Consider the following 23,749-nt stretch of genomic DNA (forward strand, 5'->3'; position numbering starts at 1 on the left):
CAAAACAGTAATTTGGGTGTGTGTCTTTGGTAACGCATTGTAGCTTCTTTTTACCAACCATCAATTAATCCATGGATTTAAGACAAGTTTAATATTTTTCAGTAAACCTTATTTTGTATTGTGTGATATGTATATGTGTAGTTTGGTTTGTTTTACGCTTTAACTATATTTTTAGAATAACTTTTTATAGGTTATTATTTAGCCTTCATAGCTACATTTTGGAGGAAAATATTGGGTGGTTAAATAAAAAAAAAACTTACTCTGTTTTTGATTGAGACGTTCAGAACGACTTGAAGAGTTTCGAGCTGATATTCATCAGAGGTGGAGATGATGTTTCCATTAATGCGAACATGGCTAGATTACGCTGGCATGAAAACAGCTGAGGTGTTCCCCTGGGACGCTGTGTTTAGGATGCATTTAGGATGCATCTTTTATGAGACCATTGCAATACGCTAAGACAGAACGAAGTGGCTGCCTATAGGCTACTACACTGCATTACGAATAAAATAAAATAATAGCCTAAACAGGTGAAGTTGATATGTGTTGTGAGATGTGACAATAATTCATACAAATCTTTTGAGATTGAAGAGAGAGAGAGAGAGAGAGAGAGAGAGAGAGAGGCGGAGACACAATCGATCCACATGGTTTTCGTTTGGACTAACAGGTGTGCTCGCGCATCTCCACGCGCAAAGGAAAATAGATGGTTAAACATACTCAGGAGGGCGCCTCAAGGACAACGTTGTCTTTTAAAAAGTCACAAGTCCTATTCTGATGCCTTTTCACACGGTTTCATTAAACGGCGTGTTTTGGTAATTAGAAATTGGCTGTAACACCCAGATGACAACACAGCTCAAACAAGAGGTTTCACATGGCTTTACATGATTCACCACAAGATTCAAGGAATATACAGCAGAGGGAAACACCTGTGGAACTTGACACTCTCATTTTGGATGCCGAAATAATATTTGGATTGACCAATCATTATCTGAAGAGAAAACAGAAGGTAATAGCTCCTTTTCCGTTTGCATGCTTTTAACTTCATAGCTGTTAAATATAGCACATTTAAGCCCATTCTTAGCTTATTTATAATGATTAAAAAAAAAAATCAAGAATATTTCAGCACCACGAACAGCTCCTTCGAAAAGACCCATAAATGTCTGTGTCTACTGTAACCACAGTAAATCCCACTAAGTGTTTGCACAAAGTGTTTCATGTCATGGTTTAGATTTCACGCGTCTAACAGCTGTAAAGTGTTTTGACCACAACGAAACGCAAATGTAATCACAACAATGTAGTCTAAAATACTGCGCTTATAACATTTCTAAATCAATTCACGCATTTTTGAAGAGTAAAATATTTTGTATACAAGCTCCACCAACAAATACTAAACTTCATAGTGGTTTGTTTTATGCAAATGCGATTGCAGATTGTGGCCATGTGGTGGCGCTACAGGAATAGTAAATGGCTGACTGCTGACTGAAATTAAGTGTTCCTATAATACTATAACTATACAAAAATAAATTGTTGGAAAAAAAGAGATAAATAATAAAATATATAGCCATACAGTGCCAGTAACGTGAATAAAATAATAAATGTAATCTACATAGAATATAAAATAAAAAGTCTGAGCCTTTTTGCATGTTGCCCTGTGTTGGCGTGGCTTTCCTCCTTTCCCCTGGGTGCTCCGTTTTCCACCACAATCCAAAGCAGCATATGTGATTTGGACACAATAAACTGCCTGTGTGAAAGAGTCTATGTGTGAGCCCTGTATATTAATAGACATTAAGACGTCTCTGTTGTGGCTGTGACAGATGTATGAGTTTTAAACGTTTCTGACAGGAAATGAGGAATGGGATTTGAGAGTATTTCCACAGTAGGCCTATTTCACTCAGCTATAGAATCTATGACAGTAAATGAAAAAGTGCGTCTCGATACGTCTGCATACGTCTATTCTGCCTACACCACTGTTGTCAATGAAAACAGGTTACATTTCTCCCCTACTCACAAGAGATCGAGCGATGCGCCTTCAATGTGAATCAGAGTCAGGACCGCGCTGTGTAAGCAGTGATTCTGCTCCGCCCCTCAGCGATTCAACATCAGTCTAACTTTGAGAGCTGATTTCAATTCACTTATCGTCAACATGGGACTGAAAAGCGCAACAACTCGCAAGACTGGGAAAACTTTAGACGCTTACATAAAGTTATGCGTTAAAATCCATGAAATCAAATGGATAATGCAGTGAGTCGGAGCACACGAGACTGTCTGACACGCGGGGATATTTAAAACAGAAACATGCGCTCTCATTATTGGGTTCAAGGTGCAGGACGCAGCCCAGATTTCAGGAGGTTCACGGTGAGATATAGTATGATAAAAGTTAGCAGATTATTTTTTTATGCTTTTATTAACTTTGCTATGTAAATTCTTAGCATTTGATTCATGAAAGCATGAATGATTCAGTAGTGTTTATCCTACTGGAAAAAAGCTTAAATTTGGGGGTCAGTATAGGAGAATAACTAGACTACCTGAAGACCAGTTTAGCAAGGCTTGGAAATCATCTTAAACCTGCTAAGACCAGCAAACTCTTGCATTGGGTCAAGCTGTTTTATTTTATTTTATTTTATTTATTTTTTAAAATTATTTTTAGCAGGGAAATGTTGATTTTGTATGGACCATATTATGAGAGTCTTAAAGTAAAGTTCTGTGTTGCTAACAGTCTACATTTTATTCCAGCAGCCATTTTTCATTCATCTCTCAGTTTGAATTGTTTTCTGCTCTTTTCTCACTTAAGGTCGTTGAAGTATCAGGAAGCAGTGAATCAGTGCAGAGTCCAGCACTCAATCCTAGGAAAAGGCTTCATTCTGCAGAGGAAGTGCAATGCGGCAGCCGGCCAAACCCGGAGGGTGCCGGTTCAGTGTTCGTAACGGAGTTAAGTTATTCTGAGAACAAGCATGGGAGGGAAAGCCTGTGTCAGCGATGTCAAATCATTGCAAACCAACTGAACAGGCAGGCGCGTGAACTGGCTGAGCCAGGAACTCTGAAGGTTTGTGCATTCAACTAAACCATTAAATCAATTCATCTCAGGGACTGTTACACCATGAAGACAGTGACTGTGGTTAAGAAATAATCATTTTCATCTTTGAAGACTGAACTCTAATTAAAGACAGTGAACGTTAATTTCTTACAATATACATTATATAATAATAAAGAATTTAGGAGAGTTCAAGAACCTTAAAGTCCCTCAAAAATGAAAATTCAATCTTTTTTTTCTCACGCTCAGGCTCACCCACACCTGTCTCACTTTTTTTCTTCAGTGGAATACAAAAGATAATGTTTGGCATAGTGGCAGTCTCAGTGTCTTCTCAATTGTATTGTATGGAGAAAAAAGATTTAAATGTTAAGAAAGTGTTGGGTGACAGAGACTGTCATTGTGCAGCATTTCCTTTTATGTTTCATAGAATAAAGAAAGTCAAACAGGCGTGGAACAACTTTATGTACTTTGATACTTTTGATCAGTTTTGCTATCACAGGAATAAATTACTTTTTTTGTAATGTATTAAGATAGAAACAATTACTTTAAATTGTAATAATATTTCACAGTATTATTGGTTTTACTCTATTTTTGATCAAATAAATGCAGCCTTGGTGCAGCATAAGAGACTTCTTACAGACCTCAAGAAGTCCACATATTAATACACAAACAATTCAAATTTACAATACTCATATGAATCTGATGCAGTGCGAGTCCAAAACACCATTTGACATGAACACCTTTGGACACATCGCTGTCATTAAGGATAATATCTACATTACTCTATGAAGTTGAAATTGCAGTCTACACAGTATTTTGACTCGTCTGCCTCTACAGCCCAACATGCATCTAAAATACCCTTAGACAATGCTCAAAATATGAGGTGTGCTACTTCTTTTTGACACAGCCACCAGCGTCTACACTGTCCACAATGATTATTATAGATGATATCGAGATGTATTGCAGGTAAAACACATTTCAATGACCAGTAGAACGGTCTGACTCAGCAGAATTTTATGGTCCCATTAATCGTGAGCGATGACACACTTTGAGTGGCTATATTCAAGAGAAGAACTGCTGAGATGAATGTAAGCAGTCATGCCTATCATTTGTGATGAGTGCTCTGATGATATTAGCTGTCCTGGCAGTGCATAAAAAGAAGGTTGCGGCCCACCTTAGTGTTTCGCTCAAAGAATCAGCTCAAAGTAAACTGCAACTAAGCTTATATTATGTTTATGGTAGAAGCATAACTTTTAATGAAAATCTCCGGTCCCTTTAAACTTATAAAGCTTATATGTAATTATATATGCTTATAAATGTGTAAATCTAATCTTTTCATCTTAATTTGACAGTTTAGCCTCTGACTCATTAAGTATTGTCATTGACTACAGTTATTTAGAGCTGATTCACTTGTTTCCTTTGTTATTGCTTGTATTTATTATGCAGTGACATCATTATTTATTAGTGTTAATATGGTCTTGTTTCCATGCTTGTATACAGCAGCACATGGTAGTTATTGTTCTTAGCAACAATGCATGTAAAGGAAAGTGTAGAAGTGATACCATCTGAAAAGGAAGTTAAAGCCACCTAACTTTTACTACTCAATGAAAGTTTGATCCTGTTGGCTTGGTAATGCATTTCCTCAAATGGCCAGAGGCTGTGCTTTCCTTCACGTTGACTGGGCTTATAAAGAGTTGGACCTGTCTATAACCTCCTGTTTTGAAGTTTTGTCTTTCAAACTGACCCAGCCACAGGGGGGAATAGTTTATTGCAGGCCAGCACATTTTCAGAAACTTTATCCTACATTCTTAAAAATAAAGCTTCCAAAAAGGGTTTTTCGCAGTGATGCCATAGAAGAACCATTTTGGGTTCCCCAAAGAACCTTTCAGCAAACAACTATGTTTTTTAAAATAATCTAAAGAACCGTTTTCCACTGTAAGGTTCCATGGATGTTAAAGGTTGTTCATGGAACCATAGATGCCAACAATGAACCTTTATTTTTAGCATTTTGGTAATCATATTCTATGTGTTGCTTCTTTATGGTGGTTAGGAATCATTTCATTTAAAAAAAAAAATATATATATATTAAAGACCATGTTTAGCGAACACTTTAAGGCAGTACTATAATGCAGCAGTGCTGGGCTGTAAAGCTGTTTTTATTACAACAGATTGCAAGGCTTATTTTGGGGATAGAAGTACATTTCACTCACTTGTTTTGGGTAAATCCAGCCCTTCTAATTTTCTAACATTAATGTGGTTTCAGTCCCTCCCTAATGCACTGGAGCATAACAATTCCATCCCAATACTGTAGATCAGGGGTCACCAAACTTGGTCCTGGAGGGCTGGTGCACTCTAAAAAATGCTGGGTTAAATACAACCCAGTGCTGGGTAAAATAGAGACAAACCCAGCAATTGGGTTGTTTTGACCCAGCGGTTGGGTTAAATGTTTAAATGTTTGCTGGGTCAAAACAACCAAATTGCTGGGTTTGTCCCTATTTTACCCAGCACTGGGTTGTATTTAACCCAGCATTTTTTAGAGTGTGTCCTGCAGAGTTTAGCTCCAACTCTAATTAAACACACTATGAAGTCATTTTAGAGGTATTTATTAAAGAGATAGTATCCCCCGAATATTAAAATTCTGTCATCATTTACTCACCCTCAAGTTGTTCCAAATCTTTTGTTTCCATACTTTGGAAGTCAATGGCTACCATCAACTGTTTGTGCTCAACAAACAAAAAAAGTCATACAGGTTTGGAACAACTTGAGGGTGAGTAAATGATGACAGAATTTTTATATTATTTTATTATTTGGGTAAACTACCCCTTTAAGAATATTTATTGCATTGGTCAATTATTTTGCACACCAAATGTACATCTTAAGAGCACGTTCTTATTCTTGAAAAATTGAAGATGACTCTTCAGACAAGTGAACTGTACTGTGAAAAGTACATTATGTACTGTATTGCAACTATTGATTTCAGCATAGCAAAACATGACTGTCTGTTTTGATTCAGTTTTATGAAGGATTCATTAAAAAAAAAAAAAAAAAGAAAGAAAGAAAGACAAACTATACAGTCCAATTTTGCTTTTTTAACATAAAATGTTTTAGGAAGACTAGCAAAGCTTCTTTTCTTTAAAGCATGGACAGAATAAAAAGTTGCTTTCTTAGACTCTAATTACAAGCCTGGAGATAAGATGAAGTAAAGCTTTAAAACGTGCAAGGACATTTTCTTCTCAGCTGTCTCAGACAGAGTTAAATTATTTGTCAGCTCAGACAATCAAGACTGGGTCCAGATAGTCAGATTAAGCTGTAAGATACCCCTGCAATGGCTGAGTGTTCAACAAAAGCAAGATGAAAGAATCTCAGGCCACTTTTAGCACACAATGATGCTGTCAATACCAGACTCCATAAGTTTGCCTCATGGAGTCGTATCTCACAGAAAGAGTTTAAATTAAAAAGTGTAATGGCAGTCTAAATCCATTCTGACTCGTCAATGGAAAACAAATTGGATTGTAGAATGGAGAGATTTATCTCAATTTTAGATCATTATGATCACATAACAGTGGGTCACCCCATGAATTAAAAACAAATCCTTATGTAGCAGATCTGCAGAAGGAAGATAAACTTTAAAGAGTACTCATATGGCATTTTTTTCCCACAGGCAAAATGTATTTAAAAAATGAGGAAATTTTAGTAAATACAATTTATTTATTTAAAATCAATATTAGCAATTTTGGCCTTTTTTGTATATTTTGAAAACACATAATATATGTTTTTTCCAACCTGGTCTCATTAAAATACGTACCTCTGTGTACTTTTTGTGCAACGCTGTTTTTACTTACCTTACTGCATGTTTCGCCGCAGTTTCAAAGAGAAATGTCCACTGAGTGGCGCTAAAACACGGCTTCAATATGTGAACCCTGGCACGTTTTTATTACGTTGATATAGGTACGTATTGCTGTGTTTTTATTATGTTGCTTCTGGTACCCCTAAACCTACCCGATAGTGTTAACAAATGCAAAACTGATAAAATTATGTAATTGATGTAAACGTGCCATTTCAACTTCCTTATATGCAGATTTGAACTGTTTTGTCGAAAACAGTTTAGGAATTCGAACCAGAGCTCCTCGCCTCTCAAGTACGTCTCCATATACTCCGTGAGCTACCGAACAAACCGACCGTCGATGAAAACCAACAGATATGAAGCTGGATATGTGCGATGCTAACGATCAAAAGTATCAGTTTTCAAATCTCCCAGCATATTAATATTGTTTTGAAGTCATAGCATGATATTCTTCAAGTAATTGTGCGAAAATTACGCTTTATTAATCGAAACTCTGTAAATTTGTGTGAAAAGGAATAAAAGGTGTCGGAGTTTTACTGCCTCTAGTGTTCATTTATTTTGGAAACTGCAGTGATATGTACTTATTGGTAGGCCTAAGTATTTCGCGTCTCGCTAAAAAGTGCCCCCAGGTACGATTAGACAGAAACGTAGCAAGGACATCGGTAAAACAGTCCTTGTGACATCAGTGTTTCAACTTCAATTTTGCGAAGCTACGAGAATACTTTTTGTGCGCAAAGAAAACAAAAATAACATAATTTATTTAACAATTCTTCTCCCCCGAGTTACGTCTTCTGCAATTTTGGAGAGTACCCAAGAACGTAATCGATGTTGTTTAAGTTTGAGGGGAAAGCGCGCGCATGAACGTAATTGGCGTAAAGCATACTCTCCAAAATGGCGGAAGACTGTAACTCGGGGGAGAAGAATTGTTGAATAAAGTAATCTTTTTTTTTTCTTTGCGCACAAAAAGTATTCTTGTAGCTTCGCAAAATTGAAGTTGAGCCACTGATGTCAAATGGACTGTTTTACCGATGTCCTTGCTACGTTTATGCCTGGGAACATTTCAGTTACGAGCTCTCAGATTCCATCAAAAATATCTTAATTTGTGTTCCGAAGATGAACGAAGGTCTTATGGGTTTGGAACGACATGAGGTTGAGTAATTAATGGCATAATTTTCATTTTGGGGTGAACTAACCGTTTAAAGTCACATTATGATCTCTGTGTCAGGACTAGGCAAAAGCATGTGATATTAAATATTTATTGAAACGTCTAACCAAATGAATATTTAGTCTGCTTTGTGGTGGTTTTGGTTTTCATTTTGGCACAACACTTCACTTTTGAGTATATGTAGGTGTTTTTATCACTATAGACTTGTAATTCTGAAAATTTGGAAAAACACATGATTTATGTAAAACTAATGACTTGTTTTCATCCTTTAACCTTTTTTCCAGCTTTCTGCAAATGTATTCTTCCATCTATCTGCTTATATTTCTGCTATTCCAAGTGATAATACTATTGTACATGTAGTGTTTTTTGTTTTCTCAATTTACTGTCATCACCCACTTCAGTGATTTTCTTTAACCGGTCCCGGGGCATGATGGGACATTTCTGAGTGCTGGCCCTTTGAATATCCCTTAAAATTCCAGAGTAAAGAACCTAAAGGCTCCCAGCATGTTTTGCTTTTACGTTTACTGAGAAAATCACCCAAGAACATTTTCCTATCTGTGAGATTTACAGGTGCATCTCAATAAATTAGAATGTCATGGAAAAGTTAATTTATTTCAGTAATTCAACTCAAACTGTGAAACTCGTGTATTAAATAAATTCAGTGCACACAGACTGAAGTAGTTTAAGTCTTTGGTTCTTTTAATTGTGATGATTTTGGCTCACATTTCGTGAGTTTCACAATTTGAGATGAATTACTGAAATAAATGAACTTTTCCACGACATTCTAATTTATTGAGATGCACCTGTAGATGATACAGTAAGCGTCTGACTGCCTCCCTGTGTTCAACGCTAGTATAAACAGGGGGGAACATCCAGCTTACCGAGCAGTGCATTCTAGGTAAAAAGGATGATTACTACAATCAGCCAAGCATCCAACGGAAAATCACCTCACCGTAAATTCATGGGAAAGTCTCAGAAGAGGCCAGCTGTGGTCTCACTGGAGGGGCCGGAGCAATCTCAAAGAAATAAACTGGGATGGAATGATGTGCTGGTCCATGTGAAGAAAATTTAAACCTGTACATATCCCTGCTGTCTCAGCAGTCAGTCTGCCAGGCATGACTGCAGTTTACAGGAAAAAGCAAGTGGGGTACTTTCCCAAGAGGATTATGGCTTCCTTTTTTTTTTTACAGGTCTATAGCTATTGTAAGCATCTCTACCTCTCTATGAGATTATTCTTCCAGTCATATTGTCCTTGGCTTGCTAGCAGGTGACCTTTTGGCGCTGCAAGCACTCTTTTTAGTTTTCCAACTGCGATACATTCCAGCTGCGATACACTGCGATACATTGCCTCGGCTAAGGCTGTGGCTGTTCCTGAGGATCACACTCTTGCCTCCTGTGTATCCTTTTGCTCATAAAGAATGAGCAACAGCTTCAAAAATAATCTGTGCGCTTGATGTAATCTGCCACGCAGTCAAAGCCTCATTTATCTGCATCACTGAAGCGGTTCATTATTTAGGTCCATTTCCTTCCTGTTTTTTCTCCTTCCAAAATCTGCACATGGAAAGAGTGTGATTTACTCTTTAGTGAATCTTCAGAGGGTTTGTGGCCAGATGACATGTCACCGTGCTCTTCTCTGTCACTCTCCCTCTTCCATCCTGTGCTGATTATGTCATGCCCTGGGAGGTCACAACTTGTCCATCACAGATCAATCCATCACACTGATGGGACCTGGTTGTCATAACAACTTGTTTGAAGGTTGGAATAAGAATCACAAGGCTTCCTTGCATATCCTAATAAGTAGTCATTCATCTATCCTCATAGGTCTGTATGTGCGACCACTTATTGAATGAACCAAAATATTTTACTTTTTTATTTATAGTATATTTAGAGGTGTCAGTTAATTAAAATGGTTGACAATGTATTAATCTAAACAAATGCGTGTGTGTGTGTGTGTGTGTGTGTGTGTGTGTGTGTGTTCTTAAGTCACCTGTGCTCAACAATGCTGCAGTTATTTGATCAGAAATACAGAAAAAAATAATATTGTCAATAATATTGTCACATATTATTACAATTTAAAATAACTGTTTTCTAATTTATATATTTAATATGTGAAATGTAATTACTCCAGTCTTCAGTGTCACATGATCCTTCAGAAACCATTATAACATTGCTGAATTCTGCTCAAGAAATCTTTCTCATTTTTATCAGTGTTGAAAAAAGTTGTGCTGCTTAATATTTGTGTGGAATGCAAATCTGCAAAAATTAAATAATATATTGAAAAATAGACATATATATATAACAATGTTATGCTACTTGCTTGAGGCTCTATGATAATTTAATCTCTTTTTAGAAATCATACAGAACAAAATTAATCAAATAAATGCATTAATTGTGTTAACAATAATATATAGTATTGAAAGCCCTCATATTTACTGATACTATAATACAGTCTCAACATTTTTTTTTTACATTTTAACATTGCATGTCCATTAATCACATTAATGAAATGTTAGCATATCTGGCCACCATGGTGCTTTTGTATGCTTATCCGGACACTGTGGAGTTTTGTCTCCGGTGAGTCCAAACTAATGAGAGTGAGTGACCTTTGATTCTCTCTGGAGTCTCAGAGGCCGGGTGAGTCATTCTGCAGGTAAAGAGTGGCTGCACTCCTGCAGCTGAGCGCAGAGCTCAGATCAATGCTGCATTTGCATTAATCACTCCAGAGTATCATTCACGGCTAACACATGATGACTGATGAATGTATGAGTGGGAACATGTGTGAGAAGTGGGTTATAAAGCGCCTGGGCTGTGGAACAGAGCCAGGAGCTAATCAGGGTATTGCACTACATACGGAGACCCTACAAATCAGCACCTGTGTGGGAGAAACACCATCATGGAAAACTCCATAGTATTCCACCAACAGTTGCCGTTCTAGTACCCCACAGGGGAAAAAATATCACCCAGCACATCTGGCATGAAGAGGCAAAGTGATCATGAGCAGGGCCAGATTTATTGTACAGACTTCTTTCAGATTTTCTGAACTGATTTTTGCAGAAAGGTTTGCAGAAGCATTTAAAAATAACAAAATGCTAAACATACTACAGTAACAGTACTACAGTAAATGCTAAACATACTACAGTAACATTAATACACTCTTATTGGTAGCTGAAAGCATAATCATATTAGTCAAAATAGTGAATAAAACAAAACACAAATTGTAATTATAGGTGTTCAGATTTCTATGGAAATCTGTTTTTTGCATTATTCTGTGGGTGCAGATTCAGTGTGGGCCTGATCATTATATAGAAATAAAAATGTAAAAATATTAGAATAGTGAAGATGCAGTCACACTAAGCTTTAAAAAAAAAAAAAAACTGCAACAGGATATGATGTCAAGCACTAGGACAGTGGTTTTCAACTATAGGGGGCCTTAGTCAACTTCCAAGTGGGCCTTAAAGTGGCTTAAAATTATCTAAAATATGACAAAACAAGCATTAAAATGAGCCTTAACAACTAAAAATAAATAAGAGCCTAGTTTTATAAGTGTGATTTCTATACCTGGAAAAGTCATGTAAATTAATAAAATCTTAGCAATAACTTCATGGGAGTTATTTTTTATTATAAACATATATTTTCCGAGTGATGCCAAGATTAAAAATACTTTAAATTGTGTAAAAGAAAAAAACAATCCCAATCGAGTAAATCACAAAACAACTGTAAAAGTGATGAGGCCTTTGAATATTGTTGTGGGCATTGGGAGGCCCTGGAGTCAAAAAGGTTGAGAACCACCGCTCTAGGGATTGTGTGTTGTTAATAAATAATGCATCACAAATGATAAATTACAATTTTAAATGTTAAAGTATACCATATACCTCTCAGTCCTGTGGGACTGCGATCCATTCAGCTTTGAAGTTTATATTCTTTATATTATGCCATACAGGAGGTCAATCTGTGATGTTTAGATCCTCTATTGCTCAAACATTTTCAGTATATGAATTTGCAGGTCAAACTACTGATCTCTGATTTGTATGCATATACTGGAACTGAATTGACCACAAAGTCTAGTGTGACCACACCTTGAGAAAAAGAGAAAGAGAATCAGTGGTGAGAAATGTTAAGAAAATGGTGACATGTCCATCTTAAGAAAGACAGTTGAAGGAAGAGATATAGAGGTTTATCATTGCATCCTTCATAGTCTGTCATTAACCTGAGGCAATGGGGGTCTGACAGTGCGGTGGCCCGGATCAGCTCGAGTATATGGGATCGGTAAGCTGATAGAAGCACCCTGGAACAGATTAAATAACAGGCTAAGTGAGCTGTGAAACAGATCAATGTAGTGGTTGGGTAGCCGTAATTCAGTTCTGTCTCTGAACCTGCACCTCAATCAGCTTTCATTGTCTGGCACTGAAATAAGTGCATCATATAAGTCACATTGAAAGCCCAAGTCACACAAAAAAAGAAAAAAGGCTTCTCTTCATTGACAAATATCCTAAAATCTTAACACAAAGCAGGTAGTAGCTTAGACACTTTATCCTTTCACAGTGCTGCAGTGTTAAAGGATGCTCAAGAGAATGCTTCGGACAGCACCGCCACAGTTTTATGCACTATTTTGCCGAAAGAGGCCCCATACTCCTTTTCAAAGCTGGAATATTTAAGTTCACACCAGCTTTATAACTCTCTCCACACTCATTTTCAATAGCCTCCGGAGCAATAAAGCTGCAAGGTTACGGCTCTCTCCTCATGAGTTCTGGATGCCAGTGCTGTACCAGAGCAGAGGAGGGATACAAGCGGTCCAGTGAAGCAAGTCATTACAAGCTTCCCGGTTTTATTTCGGCTACTTTGAACTTGTAAATACTGCTATGGGTGTGTTAAGTCGTCTTCGATTAAGTCACTTCCATCAGTCGTTTGTCCTTGTTGTCACTTCATGCAACCAGGTTGTCTCTGTCTTACTTTCAACCTCCTTATCTCCTTTCAGCCACAGCCTGCCTTGCGGTCACATTTTCAGATTAGTTGTCATTAGTGATGGCTCAAAGATTAGAATGTGAGATTTTGGTGTTTTTGGAGATGCACAGCAGCTGTGTTGAGGAGATAGCTGTATTCTCACACCTGAGTTCAAGCTTAGAGTACAAAGTCTGAATGTCATCAAAAGAAAGCTGTCTGGAGTAATTAAAAAGCTTCATAGACTTCACACTTTTTCTGTTAGAGCAAAAAGTCATGCATTGAAAATCTGGTGTATTGATTTCCAGATTGATATTTTGTAAATGTGCACACACCTTATTTTAGTATTTAAAAACACAAAGGCTGAAAATGGGACCCAATAGGTGTGTTCAGTGGTGATCCACAGTATTTGATTTACTAAGTCAAATAAAATGTATAAATTTCATCGCAATACATTGGATACGAAATATCAAATCTAGTGACATCAGCAAAGAAAAAAGAACAAATGTCACTTTTGAGCTATTTCTTTTAAACAGCATCTAGTTTTAAGGTGATTTAAAGACACAGGTGTCTTAGCAAAGTATTTTAAACAAGTGTCCAAATTCATTTTTAACAGTACATATATTGTTTCATCCCACACTCTTATCCAACTCTTAATTTATTTTGTAAAATGTTTTAATGCCACTTATAGATTAATATTTTGTTATAATCCATAAGACACACTTTGCTTAAATACTTTATGGGCCAACTGTATATGTTCCAAAAGAGTATAGCTGTGTAATTAGAAATGCAAAGAAGTTTACAATGACCTCTAAGATGATCAGCTCATAAAACAACATTTGGGGTGTATTATGGGATGTTAGCCCACATAACTTTGAGCTCCTGTTGTTATCAACAAAGGGTTTCCTCTAGTTCTGTTGTTGTCAGTCAAAGACCCCCCATTGTCCAACACAATATCTGAAGGCTCCTGCCCCCCCTCCCCCCTTTAACAAAAACAAAAATCGAATTGCTTCTCTAATGTTGAGTTTCAGGACTTCCTGTGAATATTTCAAATGGGCATTCTTAGAGAGGGTGCATGTAGAGGCCAATCCCACTTCCCATGGACGAGTATTTTGCCACTTATCTTTTACCACACCTGCAAGAATATTTTTTTATGTATAAATGCAGCTTGCAGCCTGTTGGTTTTATTTGACTGGGCCTAGTGTGACATTTACATTCAGCATATAAAATAACTTAATGCTTGAAGTTTATTATCTCATTGACATTTCTAAACAGCTTTCTTGTGGATGTGCAATATTTTATAGGTGGTCTGCTGCATTATTGTTAATGTAGCAGAGATGTGTGTAAAGTAGTTTCTAATACTTAAACTTGGTGAGAAGTCAATGTTCTTGAAGACAGATACATTTGAATGTTTGTCCAGCAGAATGCACACAGATAATGTGAGAGCCATAGAGAGGAAACTTAGCTGGTGGCCTGCTGAAAAAAACAGAGGCAACGTGTGAGAGGACACAACAGCAGAGCTTTAAAAAAGGAAAAAATAGTAAGCCATAACTGTTTTCTTTAAAAGGTAGTGCCATCACTGAACATTCCCTGTAAAAACAGGAAACTACAAGACAGACACAGGGAGGAGTGGAACCGTTCATTTGATCTCTGTTGACTGGAGCGCTGGCATGTTCAGCTTTGACCTTCATGGCTCAAAAACAAGTTCATAAAAGATGAAACCTGTGGTGAGGTTCCTAAAATAGGAACTTTGACTGCCCTGTTGACATGGAACATTGAATCGTACCTCCTGATGTTGTGGAAAACTCTTAGGTTACCCATCCTCCTCATTTTTTTGGCATGGGCCTGAGCAGATATGGAATTTGATGCTCACTCACTGTGTGTCAGAACACTATATCTATGTGTCTGCTGTGATAACATTTCTGAAGAAAAACTTTTTTTGTTTTCCAACACTGTGAGGCCTGTTTGCAAACATTTATGTGAAAACAGAAAAAGAGAAAAATGGTTTGCTTTAGCTAATTTTGACTATTCCTATCTGTAAGTACTGTATTTCCAATCAAGATATAGGCCTATATAAATATATAAAAAATATTACTATAGTGCATGACCATGTCATAACTAAGAATTGTGAGAGTTAAAATCGTTTGTTGATCACTCAGAATATGTATGTTTGGCACATGATTGATGGAAACAAAAAGGCAAAAGTTTAAAATTGCTTTTAAAATGTGTGCTTAAAATCAGTCATATTAGCCTTTTGTTTGTATAAAAAAAAATGTTCTTTGGGTGCTCAAAATTTATTATAAGATTTTAATCATGGGGAGATTTGACCATGGATGTATCATCAGTGACAGAAGTGGATTTCCTATAAAACTAAACAGAACTATGTAGAAGTTTGGAGAAGTGTAAAGTGGTGTTGATTTAGAAACATGGGGATGAAAAAATATCCATCAAAGAGTGACTTACATTATTCTAACTAATGTAAAGTCATTTCCCAATCATCTTTGTGCACAGTAAATTTGCCTGAGTAAAATTTACTCAAATTGAAGAAAATTTTACTCCATGCCAGATAACATTTGGTCCCTCTCTGTACGGTGTTCCGCAGTGGTCAAAAAGGATTAAAACGGTGAAATTTGAATTGAAACACCGACATTCTGCAATAAAATCACCGACTAGCCCCTGTAAATGTTGAAAATACCTTACGTTCCCATGAGAAACAGTTAACATACCGTCTGAATAGGGCTAATACACATCAAAATGCTCCAGCAATACAATTAAGGCTAAGGTTAACTTAACTCTTTACGGAGTCAAGTCAAGCTAACATGAGAAGCAATCTCAATTATAATGTTATAAACGTGGCAAAATGATCTGAGCTCAAAACAGAGGCGATATTATTAAAATAAATACTAAGACTTTGAAACTTTATTTACTTTACCATCCAGCAGAAGCACATCTTCTCTTCTAAACCCACAAGCAGCAGCAGTCGATGGCCGTGATTAACAGTAATGGCGGATCAACGAAGGGAGGAGAACAGTTTGGGGAGGAGTCACAGTTACTCTGTAATTTTGCTCCCACTCTACTGACACATTTTACTCTGTACACTCAAAATAGAGTAAAAACAACAATTTTTGAGGAAAAAAATATTAACTCTGGAAAAACTACTCCGCCATTTTTCCTGTGTGACTATACAGATATATCATCATTCTAGATCATGTGACAAATGAAAATGATAAATTCTACATTACAGACAGTACATTCTGACAGTCAAATATTATTCACTGTGCTCTGTGTGTGGGTTAGAAGTGTTTTATTTAGAAGGAAGCCAGGTCAACATTTCCTTTTTAACCTGCATCAAAAGATGTCTTTTTGACCAAAAGCACACTTAAAACTACTACTGATAAAATCGTTTCCACACATTCATACCTGTAAGGTTTCAAAGTGCACAGTTATCTGCTTTATTTCTTTATCTGCTTGTCCCTAACAACATTTTCTACACAGAAAACACAGCAGCTTTTGAGACCAGCAGATACAAACAGTTAGAATCAGGCATATGGGAATAGGATAATATTTATGTTCAAAGTATGAAATTATTTCAGCATCATCTGAAAAATTCATTTATTCCATTCATTTATTCTGCTGAATGATTGTATTAATCATCTGGCTAATTGGCTTGGCTGATATGCATCAGTGGGACACTAATGATTCTTATGAGAGTGCTACATTTTTCAATACGGGATGACATACTTGCTCCATAATCACTGCTGGAAGGATTGTGTGTAATGTTAATTAAGCCCTCTAAAGTCGCTTTATTTGACCACAGAGCTGAACCCGGGTGAAACAAATCTCGATTTTGGTTTGTTCAAAACAATTAAAGTGGCACCAAGGACTTCTATTTTTTTAAAACACAGCTTGTAGATTTGATTTGGCAGCTCTTGCCTAATCTTTTTTACATTCTTATTTTACCTAAGTATATATCCACCCGCGCATTGCAATAACCAACACAGAGGCAGCATTCCTTTTAATGCATCAGTGATGTATGTGTATGTCATTTCAGTTACGTAACTGTCTCATTAAAGTGACAGGAGCTCGGCTTTGATACGGATGACTTGGAATGCAAGAGAAACCCAGGATAAACAAGTCTTTGCTAAGGCACTGTGGTGGGAGAGTGGCTGTTTTTTCCCCCGCTTCATCCCTCAATTCTTCAGTAAATCCCCACACTCTGGTATTCTATCACACACAGTCCAACAATGTACAGTGAGCTTTTCTATGACTTTTCTCACAACAGTTGCGGGCATGTTAGTTCTTTCCCCTTCTTAAAGGGGTCATAGGATGCTACATGCACTTTTACAAGTTGTTTGAACTGAAATGTGTGTTGGCATTGTGTGTACACAACCACCCTATAATGATAAAAATCCACCCAGTGTTTTTTTTTTAATCTGGTTAAATGTTTTCCCCTTTCTCAAATCGAGCCGATCTCAGATGCCTGTCTGTGTGACGTCACACAGACATGCCCCTCCCACGATAGTTTGATTCACAGTAGCGTTTCAGCACAGACTGGACTGGTGTCTTACCTTAGACCCGCCCTGAGTGAGCTGTCATCAGTCTGCCATTGTTTCACCGCTGGAGAAGGTGTAGACAAGAGTGACTCCTAAGCCATTGAGGTGTTCTGTTGTTGGATGTAATAATGAACAGCAGTCGTCATTTACTCCCGACATCTGAGCCGCTGAAGACGCAGTGGATTACATTTGTTTCTGAAGGGAATGCGCCCCCGATCTACATAAATGCGTCTATGTTCACGCGAATCATTCATGATCCAGCTTCACCTACAGAAGAAGTGAGTGTAAGGTCACTAATTTTAACTAATCTTTGCAAATCGCCTTTCCTAATAATGTGCTAATTAGCAAGTTTCACGATGAATGCAGCTAAAGTAAACAGTCTCAATTAGCAAGTTTCACGATGAATGCGGCTAAAGTAAACAGTCTCTCTGAGAGCAGCTCGGAAGAGAGGGGCGGGGTCAGCAGAGCTCATTAACATTTAAAGGAAAATGCTACAAAAACGGCTTGATCTGAAAAGAGCTGTTTTTGACAGGGTAAAAAAGGTGTTTTTTACACTACCATTGAGAAATTTTAACCAAACTATGCTACAGACTTTTCATTAAGACCCCAAAGAATCATGTCAACTTGTGGAAAATGGGCATCCTATGACCCCTTTAAGGAACTTTCCTCACTACACAAGTAATTTATGAACACTGCAGTAATTTTCTTAATATTGTCAGGGAACCATTTGTGAGTGACAATACAATACTAATTAAGAAAAATCTTTGGCATAAATTCTAGCCACCAGGGAGACTATAAATGCCACCAAATTACTCAAGTAGCTTGCTGTAATTTGTCTGTCTGGCATAACCTGTTTGTTTACAAATGTCTATGAAATTAGTCTTCTAAATGTAAATTAGACAACAAGGTTTGTGTAAATGTTTTGGGAGTCATAAAAAAGTGCATTTTTATAGACGGTCACTTGATATAGGCCCACCCACCCACATGTAATCAAATGCTGTCATCATCTCTGCGCTTGCATATGATAATGGGAGCTTATTGGGTGAGATGTTATCCTAATGGGGCATAATTGCTCTATTAAGTGCATCATTACAATTTCTCCCTGCATCTCATAGTCAATTATGCCTGTTCCGTTAACATCATTACCTTTGTTATCATTGGTGCCGTATGACCAATCAGAGACTGATGACTGACTGGAAAAGAAGCATTTTTTTCATATAAATGCTTTCACTGTCAAAGAGACAAACTGTACTCTGAAGACATAATAAAAGGGCCCTTGATGAGAATCTGCAATAGGAAGGCTCCTGAAATTTATAAAAGTTACTGCAAGACAGTTGCAGAATTGGAGAACAGTAGTAGAGCAATTGTTTTAAAGGGGTCATATTATGCTATTTTAAAGATCATTATTTTGTGTATTGGGGTTGTTCTGTTCTGTTGTAAATAAATCTTAACCATTGCTTTCGCACTGAATCACACAGCGTCTCCCTGACATGGCTGCATCAACACTACTGCTTAACAATGTGACATTCAGGACTGGACTGTGGGTTTGTGGAGCCTCATCGATTTCAAGTTGCCATTAAATGAAAGTAGCAACAGATCTTTTCTTCTGTTTTGTGACGTACATCCGAGGGTAACTATATTAGCCTACTGAAAGAGAAAAAATGTAGAGCGGAGACTCGATTTATCCATACCGATAGTTTTTCTGGGTTGTGCCCATTGCTGGAGCCATAGGCTGTGTCCGAAATGGCATACTCTCTTGAGTAGGTACTTTTTTGAATAAGTAATTATATTGCGACCGCAAAAAGAGTTTTGTATAGTATGAATGTAATCTGGACGTACGGCATTCACCATGTTGTCATTGTCACGTGACCTCATGAAATTGTAAAGCATCCATCGAATCAGAATCATTCTGGAAGTAGTAGGTCATCCGGGTACTTTTTGCTTACTCTTTTTTGAGTACTGTGAATTCAAACATACTTCTTTTGTTGCAAACTGTTTTTCGCCTACTATGGGAAGCATGCAATTTTGGGTGCAGTACCTGGATCGGCAGAGCAGGTCCGCTGTCATTATACGGGTCGAGAGTGGCCTCTAGAGACGTAATCACTGATGCCTCGTGCTGTTTGTTTTGACACATGAGACTGAGCGCTGCACAGAGCGGGAAGGTGTATATAATAAACCACATTACATGTTTTCATATAATTTTAAAGTAATTAATTTGTTGCTACTAAGATGCTGCTTTAGTACAGAAAAAAACAGAAGTATGTTTGCCGACAGGGCTGAGAGGACGCCAACGTTAGTAGCATCTCAAGCAGTTAAAATGGTGTGACAAAAACACATGCAAGTCCGACCCAAATGATCCAAATGGTGTCATGATAGTTACCATCTATTTGCATTGGTTTATGTCCAGCTGGTCACTTTCATGCATTCGTTATCCAGCGAATTTGCATATAAGCTGATTGATATGCTCATGCAGCTGACAGAAACAAGTAGAAGCGCCACACTTCGAACTCATCTATGCCACTTTGTTAATTCTTTAAGTGAACTTTTGCCTGTTTAGGGAATTTAGTTAGTTAGTTTAGTTATTAAATAAACTATTTTGGCCCAATGAATTGAATGTGCTAGCCGCAATAACGTGGCGCTCTGCTTCTTGTCCGGTGTGTGAATGCCATATTTTGTTATTTTGATTAGATAATCATCAAGTGTTCTAAAATAGAAGCAAATGAAGTGTTAGAGTATACGTGCTATATAGATATGTATGACATTTCAATGCTATGGTTTTTATCATTGCAGTGAAATAAAGGATATATTATGCAGGATGACTAGGCCTAGGCTATATCATGCATCCAGGTGATCAAGGGTGATTTATTCTAGGAGAGATTCTTTGAAGACTGACATACATGAGACTAAATAAGTCATTAGCCTACTTATCTGAGATGCTTTCATGAGTCACAGTAAGAGTGTTAAGGCAAATTTTGCAGGAAAGTAGAATAATCTCACAAGGCTCAGTTATGTTTTCAGATTTATCTGTTAAGAAATTCTTCTTACAAACGTTTGCATTCTTGATCTTCTATGTGTGTCATTTTTAGAGCATGTTTGTTTGTTTTTTCTTTTTACTTATGACACACATTTATACAGTGAGTACACCAGTTCAGACAACTGGTGTTAGTGTAGCTTGTATTAAGCCAGTTCACGTTTTATGTGAAGAGGATTAATTTGCATTACTAATGAGAGTATCTTATTTGAAAGTATTTTGTGACACATGCATAATTTGTTTTTAATGAGTTTTTAAAAAAAAAATGAAGTACACTTCCATTGAGGGATGGAACAGGTTTCATAGGGATGGGATGTACACAGGTGTTTTGATTAGAAGACTGCTGGTAGCATGAATATGCAAAGAGGTGAATAAATGAGGGTTTTCTTGAAGGCAGAATTGGGGGCAGCCCTTGTGTGGATGAGACATTGACTTGCAGATGGCAAATTAGGTAGAGGCCAAGAAAAGGGGATGCACTTTTTAAACTCTTGTTTGGTATCCTACTTATTTTCTATAACTAAAAGGAGATTTTATCATAAAAATGTTATCATCATAGCTGTCAAGTTAGTCTCTACCACTTGATATTGTCTCATCAGCATTAAACATGTTTAATATCACTTGAATAATAAAAGTACAATAATGCACTGACAATATGACACTGAAGACTGGTGTAATGGTTTCTGAAAATTCAGTTTTGCCACTACAGGAATAAAAGAGAATGTCTACCCAGAGATGTATCTCTGAGTTTATTAGCTCTACTTCTCTCCTGATTTAGACAAGATGACTTTTTCACTGGAGAAAGCAATATTATGGATGGAGTACTTGTATTTTAGCTGGAAGCAATAGTTTAAAGTTAAAAACGTCTTAATGATACATTTGTTTCTTACAGTCGCACAGCTTTTCACTTCACAAGATGTTAATTGATAGACTGGAGTCGTGTGGATTACTTGTGGATTATTGTGATGTTTTTATCAGCTGTTCCAATGAAGAAACAAACTCATCTACATATTGGATGGCCTGAGGGGAGGAGTAAAATGCATTTGGTTGAAGACATTTTGCATGACATTTTAAATATCTTCTTACCTATTCTTGTCTTTAATGTCTTAAGTATCTTATCATTTTAAAGTTTGCATCATCAGGACTTGTTGGCATTTCTGAAATAAGCTGCTCATTCCTAAACTTCTGATAGGAGCATCCACTCTCCCCCCTGACCTCCAGCATACAGAGCACTCCATCTGTTGCTATGCTTATGAGGATGAATCTCAATTGTTTATGTGAAGTGATTTACAACTTTGCTCTGCAAGTAAGTAGAATTGTTTCTGAGTTGAGTCAGTTGTGGTCAGACTGCATACCAGAAGCCTTGGCTAGAGAGATTACGAGAAAGTGAAGTGATCAAGTGACAGGACCAGTCAAGTTTTATCGGACTGCTGAGAAAAACAGGTCATTCATTTTTTTGATGTACAAAAATGTAAAAAATCATTCAGTTACTCTGATAAACACATTTTACAGTTTTGCTTAGGATGTTGAATTTCCCACAGTTCTGTATTGTCCCATAATATAATATAAATCCAAATTTTATTTCCAGCTGTTTGAAGAATAGATACGGTAAGTGAGAAATCTGGTCTTTTTGTTGAGACTGTGACTGTGTCTGGAAGCCTAAGAATGCTGGAAGGTTGCAAGACCACAAGACATATCCAATGCTATGTTTGTGTGTCCTCCTGTCTGCTTAAATGCCTTTATTTGGTTGGTTTTTAAAGGGAGCATAGATGTCTCATTCACTGCTTACTGTATGATATCCCACAATTCTGTGTGTGCGGCTTGACCGTTGGTCAAAAAAGAGGTCTAACAGAGCTTTTGAATGGATTACATTTATGAATAAATGTCCATTTCTTTCTTTTTTTTTTCAAATATAATTTAAACACGCTTTAGAACTCTTTGATTGATGTATGGGATTCTGAATTCTGATTGGTTAAGCCCCTTTCAAAGTTGCTGTAAAATGCAGATAAACATGTAATTGCGCAATGTGTATGAATGTATTTATTTTATTTTGTTTTATTTTAGCATCAAGTTAAAAGGTACACTTTTTAAAACACGCCTCAAGTCCAAGCCAGTAATACGGTGTGCCATTTTACTGTGTTCTGTCATGCACACTGGATTTCACCCAACCTTTGTGACAGTCCTTACTTATTCCGTGCCTGTCTTCCTTCCATTTCCTGTTCCTCTCCTCTTTTTCCTTCAGTAACTCCATCATCTGTCCGGTACTTAACAGAACAGAAAATTGCAATTCACCAGCAATTTTCCCCTTTGTGGAGCATGGATGAAGTGTTCGAAGGAAGGCCTCAATTCTCTCTTAGCCTTATATTTTGCACTGCATCGTAGTCGACAACCTCCGTGATCCCATCTTTTATTTAACTGTATATCAGTATGTCACACTCCTCTTTGTTTAAGCTACTCCTTTATTTATTCATTTTTGTGAACAGAGATAGGTAGTCCATCACCGCTAATGCATACCAGCTAGTATTTCTGATTTATCGCAGGTGTAGTTATAGATCCTACAATTTTCATTCATTTCACTCTCCCCATTGTGCCTTATAGGGTCACTGTTGGTGGAGGGGTACAAATCTGTAACCTTGTCGTCATCCAAAAGTGTGCCTGCTCATCCTCACCCCTTTGTCCTGCCTATCAGAATGCAGTGGCCCCTGTGAGCACATGTGGGGTGGGACTCAGAGGGAGCACGGGCTCATAGGAAGTCACTGACTTGTGAATAACCTCTATGTGTTTGTCTAGGAAGCCACTAGAAGCCACAGACATAATAAAGGATGCAGACGGCAACCTGGCATTAAATCTCTATACAAAGGAAGGTCCTCTCCAATAGCGCTGTGGTGTGACTAGCACTTAACTAGTGCGGCTTGTGTCTGTTGAGTGAGTGGATGGACTAACACACGCCACGTTTGTGCTTGCGTTCATGTCATCTGGTTATTTTGCATTCTGCAGCTGTCATTTAGCATTTTTACAATTCACAGTGTTTATGTACATGCATAAAGGCTGCTGAGGACACATGTTGACTGAACTGCTCCAGAAGCCTTTAATGACTAGTGAAGATGCAGAGCACTTTAAAACCTTTAACAGAAAGTACAAACATCTAAAGGCCATTCAGATTATTAAAATATGTGTACTGACTCTGAATTCT

At 37.3% G+C, this 23,749-nt stretch overlaps 1 protein-coding gene across 1 annotated transcript in view; it reads left to right on the plus strand.

The window, feature by feature from the left end:
• Window positions 1-2,147: 2,147 nt before the first annotated feature.
• LOC107711661 (kinesin-like protein KIF26A) overlaps window positions 2,148-23,749 on the plus strand; it is a 76,791-nt gene continuing 55,189 nt past the window's right edge. The window contains exons 1-2 of the mRNA XM_016516679.1: window positions 2,148-2,352; window positions 2,789-3,040. Of these exons, the coding sequence (XP_016372165.1) occupies window positions 2,293-2,352; window positions 2,789-3,040 (312 nt within the window). The 5' untranslated portion in view covers window positions 2,148-2,292. The remainder of the gene's footprint in view (window positions 2,353-2,788; window positions 3,041-23,749) is intronic.

This window comes from Sinocyclocheilus rhinocerous, unplaced genomic scaffold (genome assembly GCF_001515625.1).
Source record: "Sinocyclocheilus rhinocerous isolate Xijiao unplaced genomic scaffold, SAMN03320098_v1.1 scaffold1169, whole genome shotgun sequence".
NCBI classification, from domain to species: Eukaryota; Metazoa; Chordata; class Actinopteri; order Cypriniformes; family Cyprinidae; genus Sinocyclocheilus; species Sinocyclocheilus rhinocerous.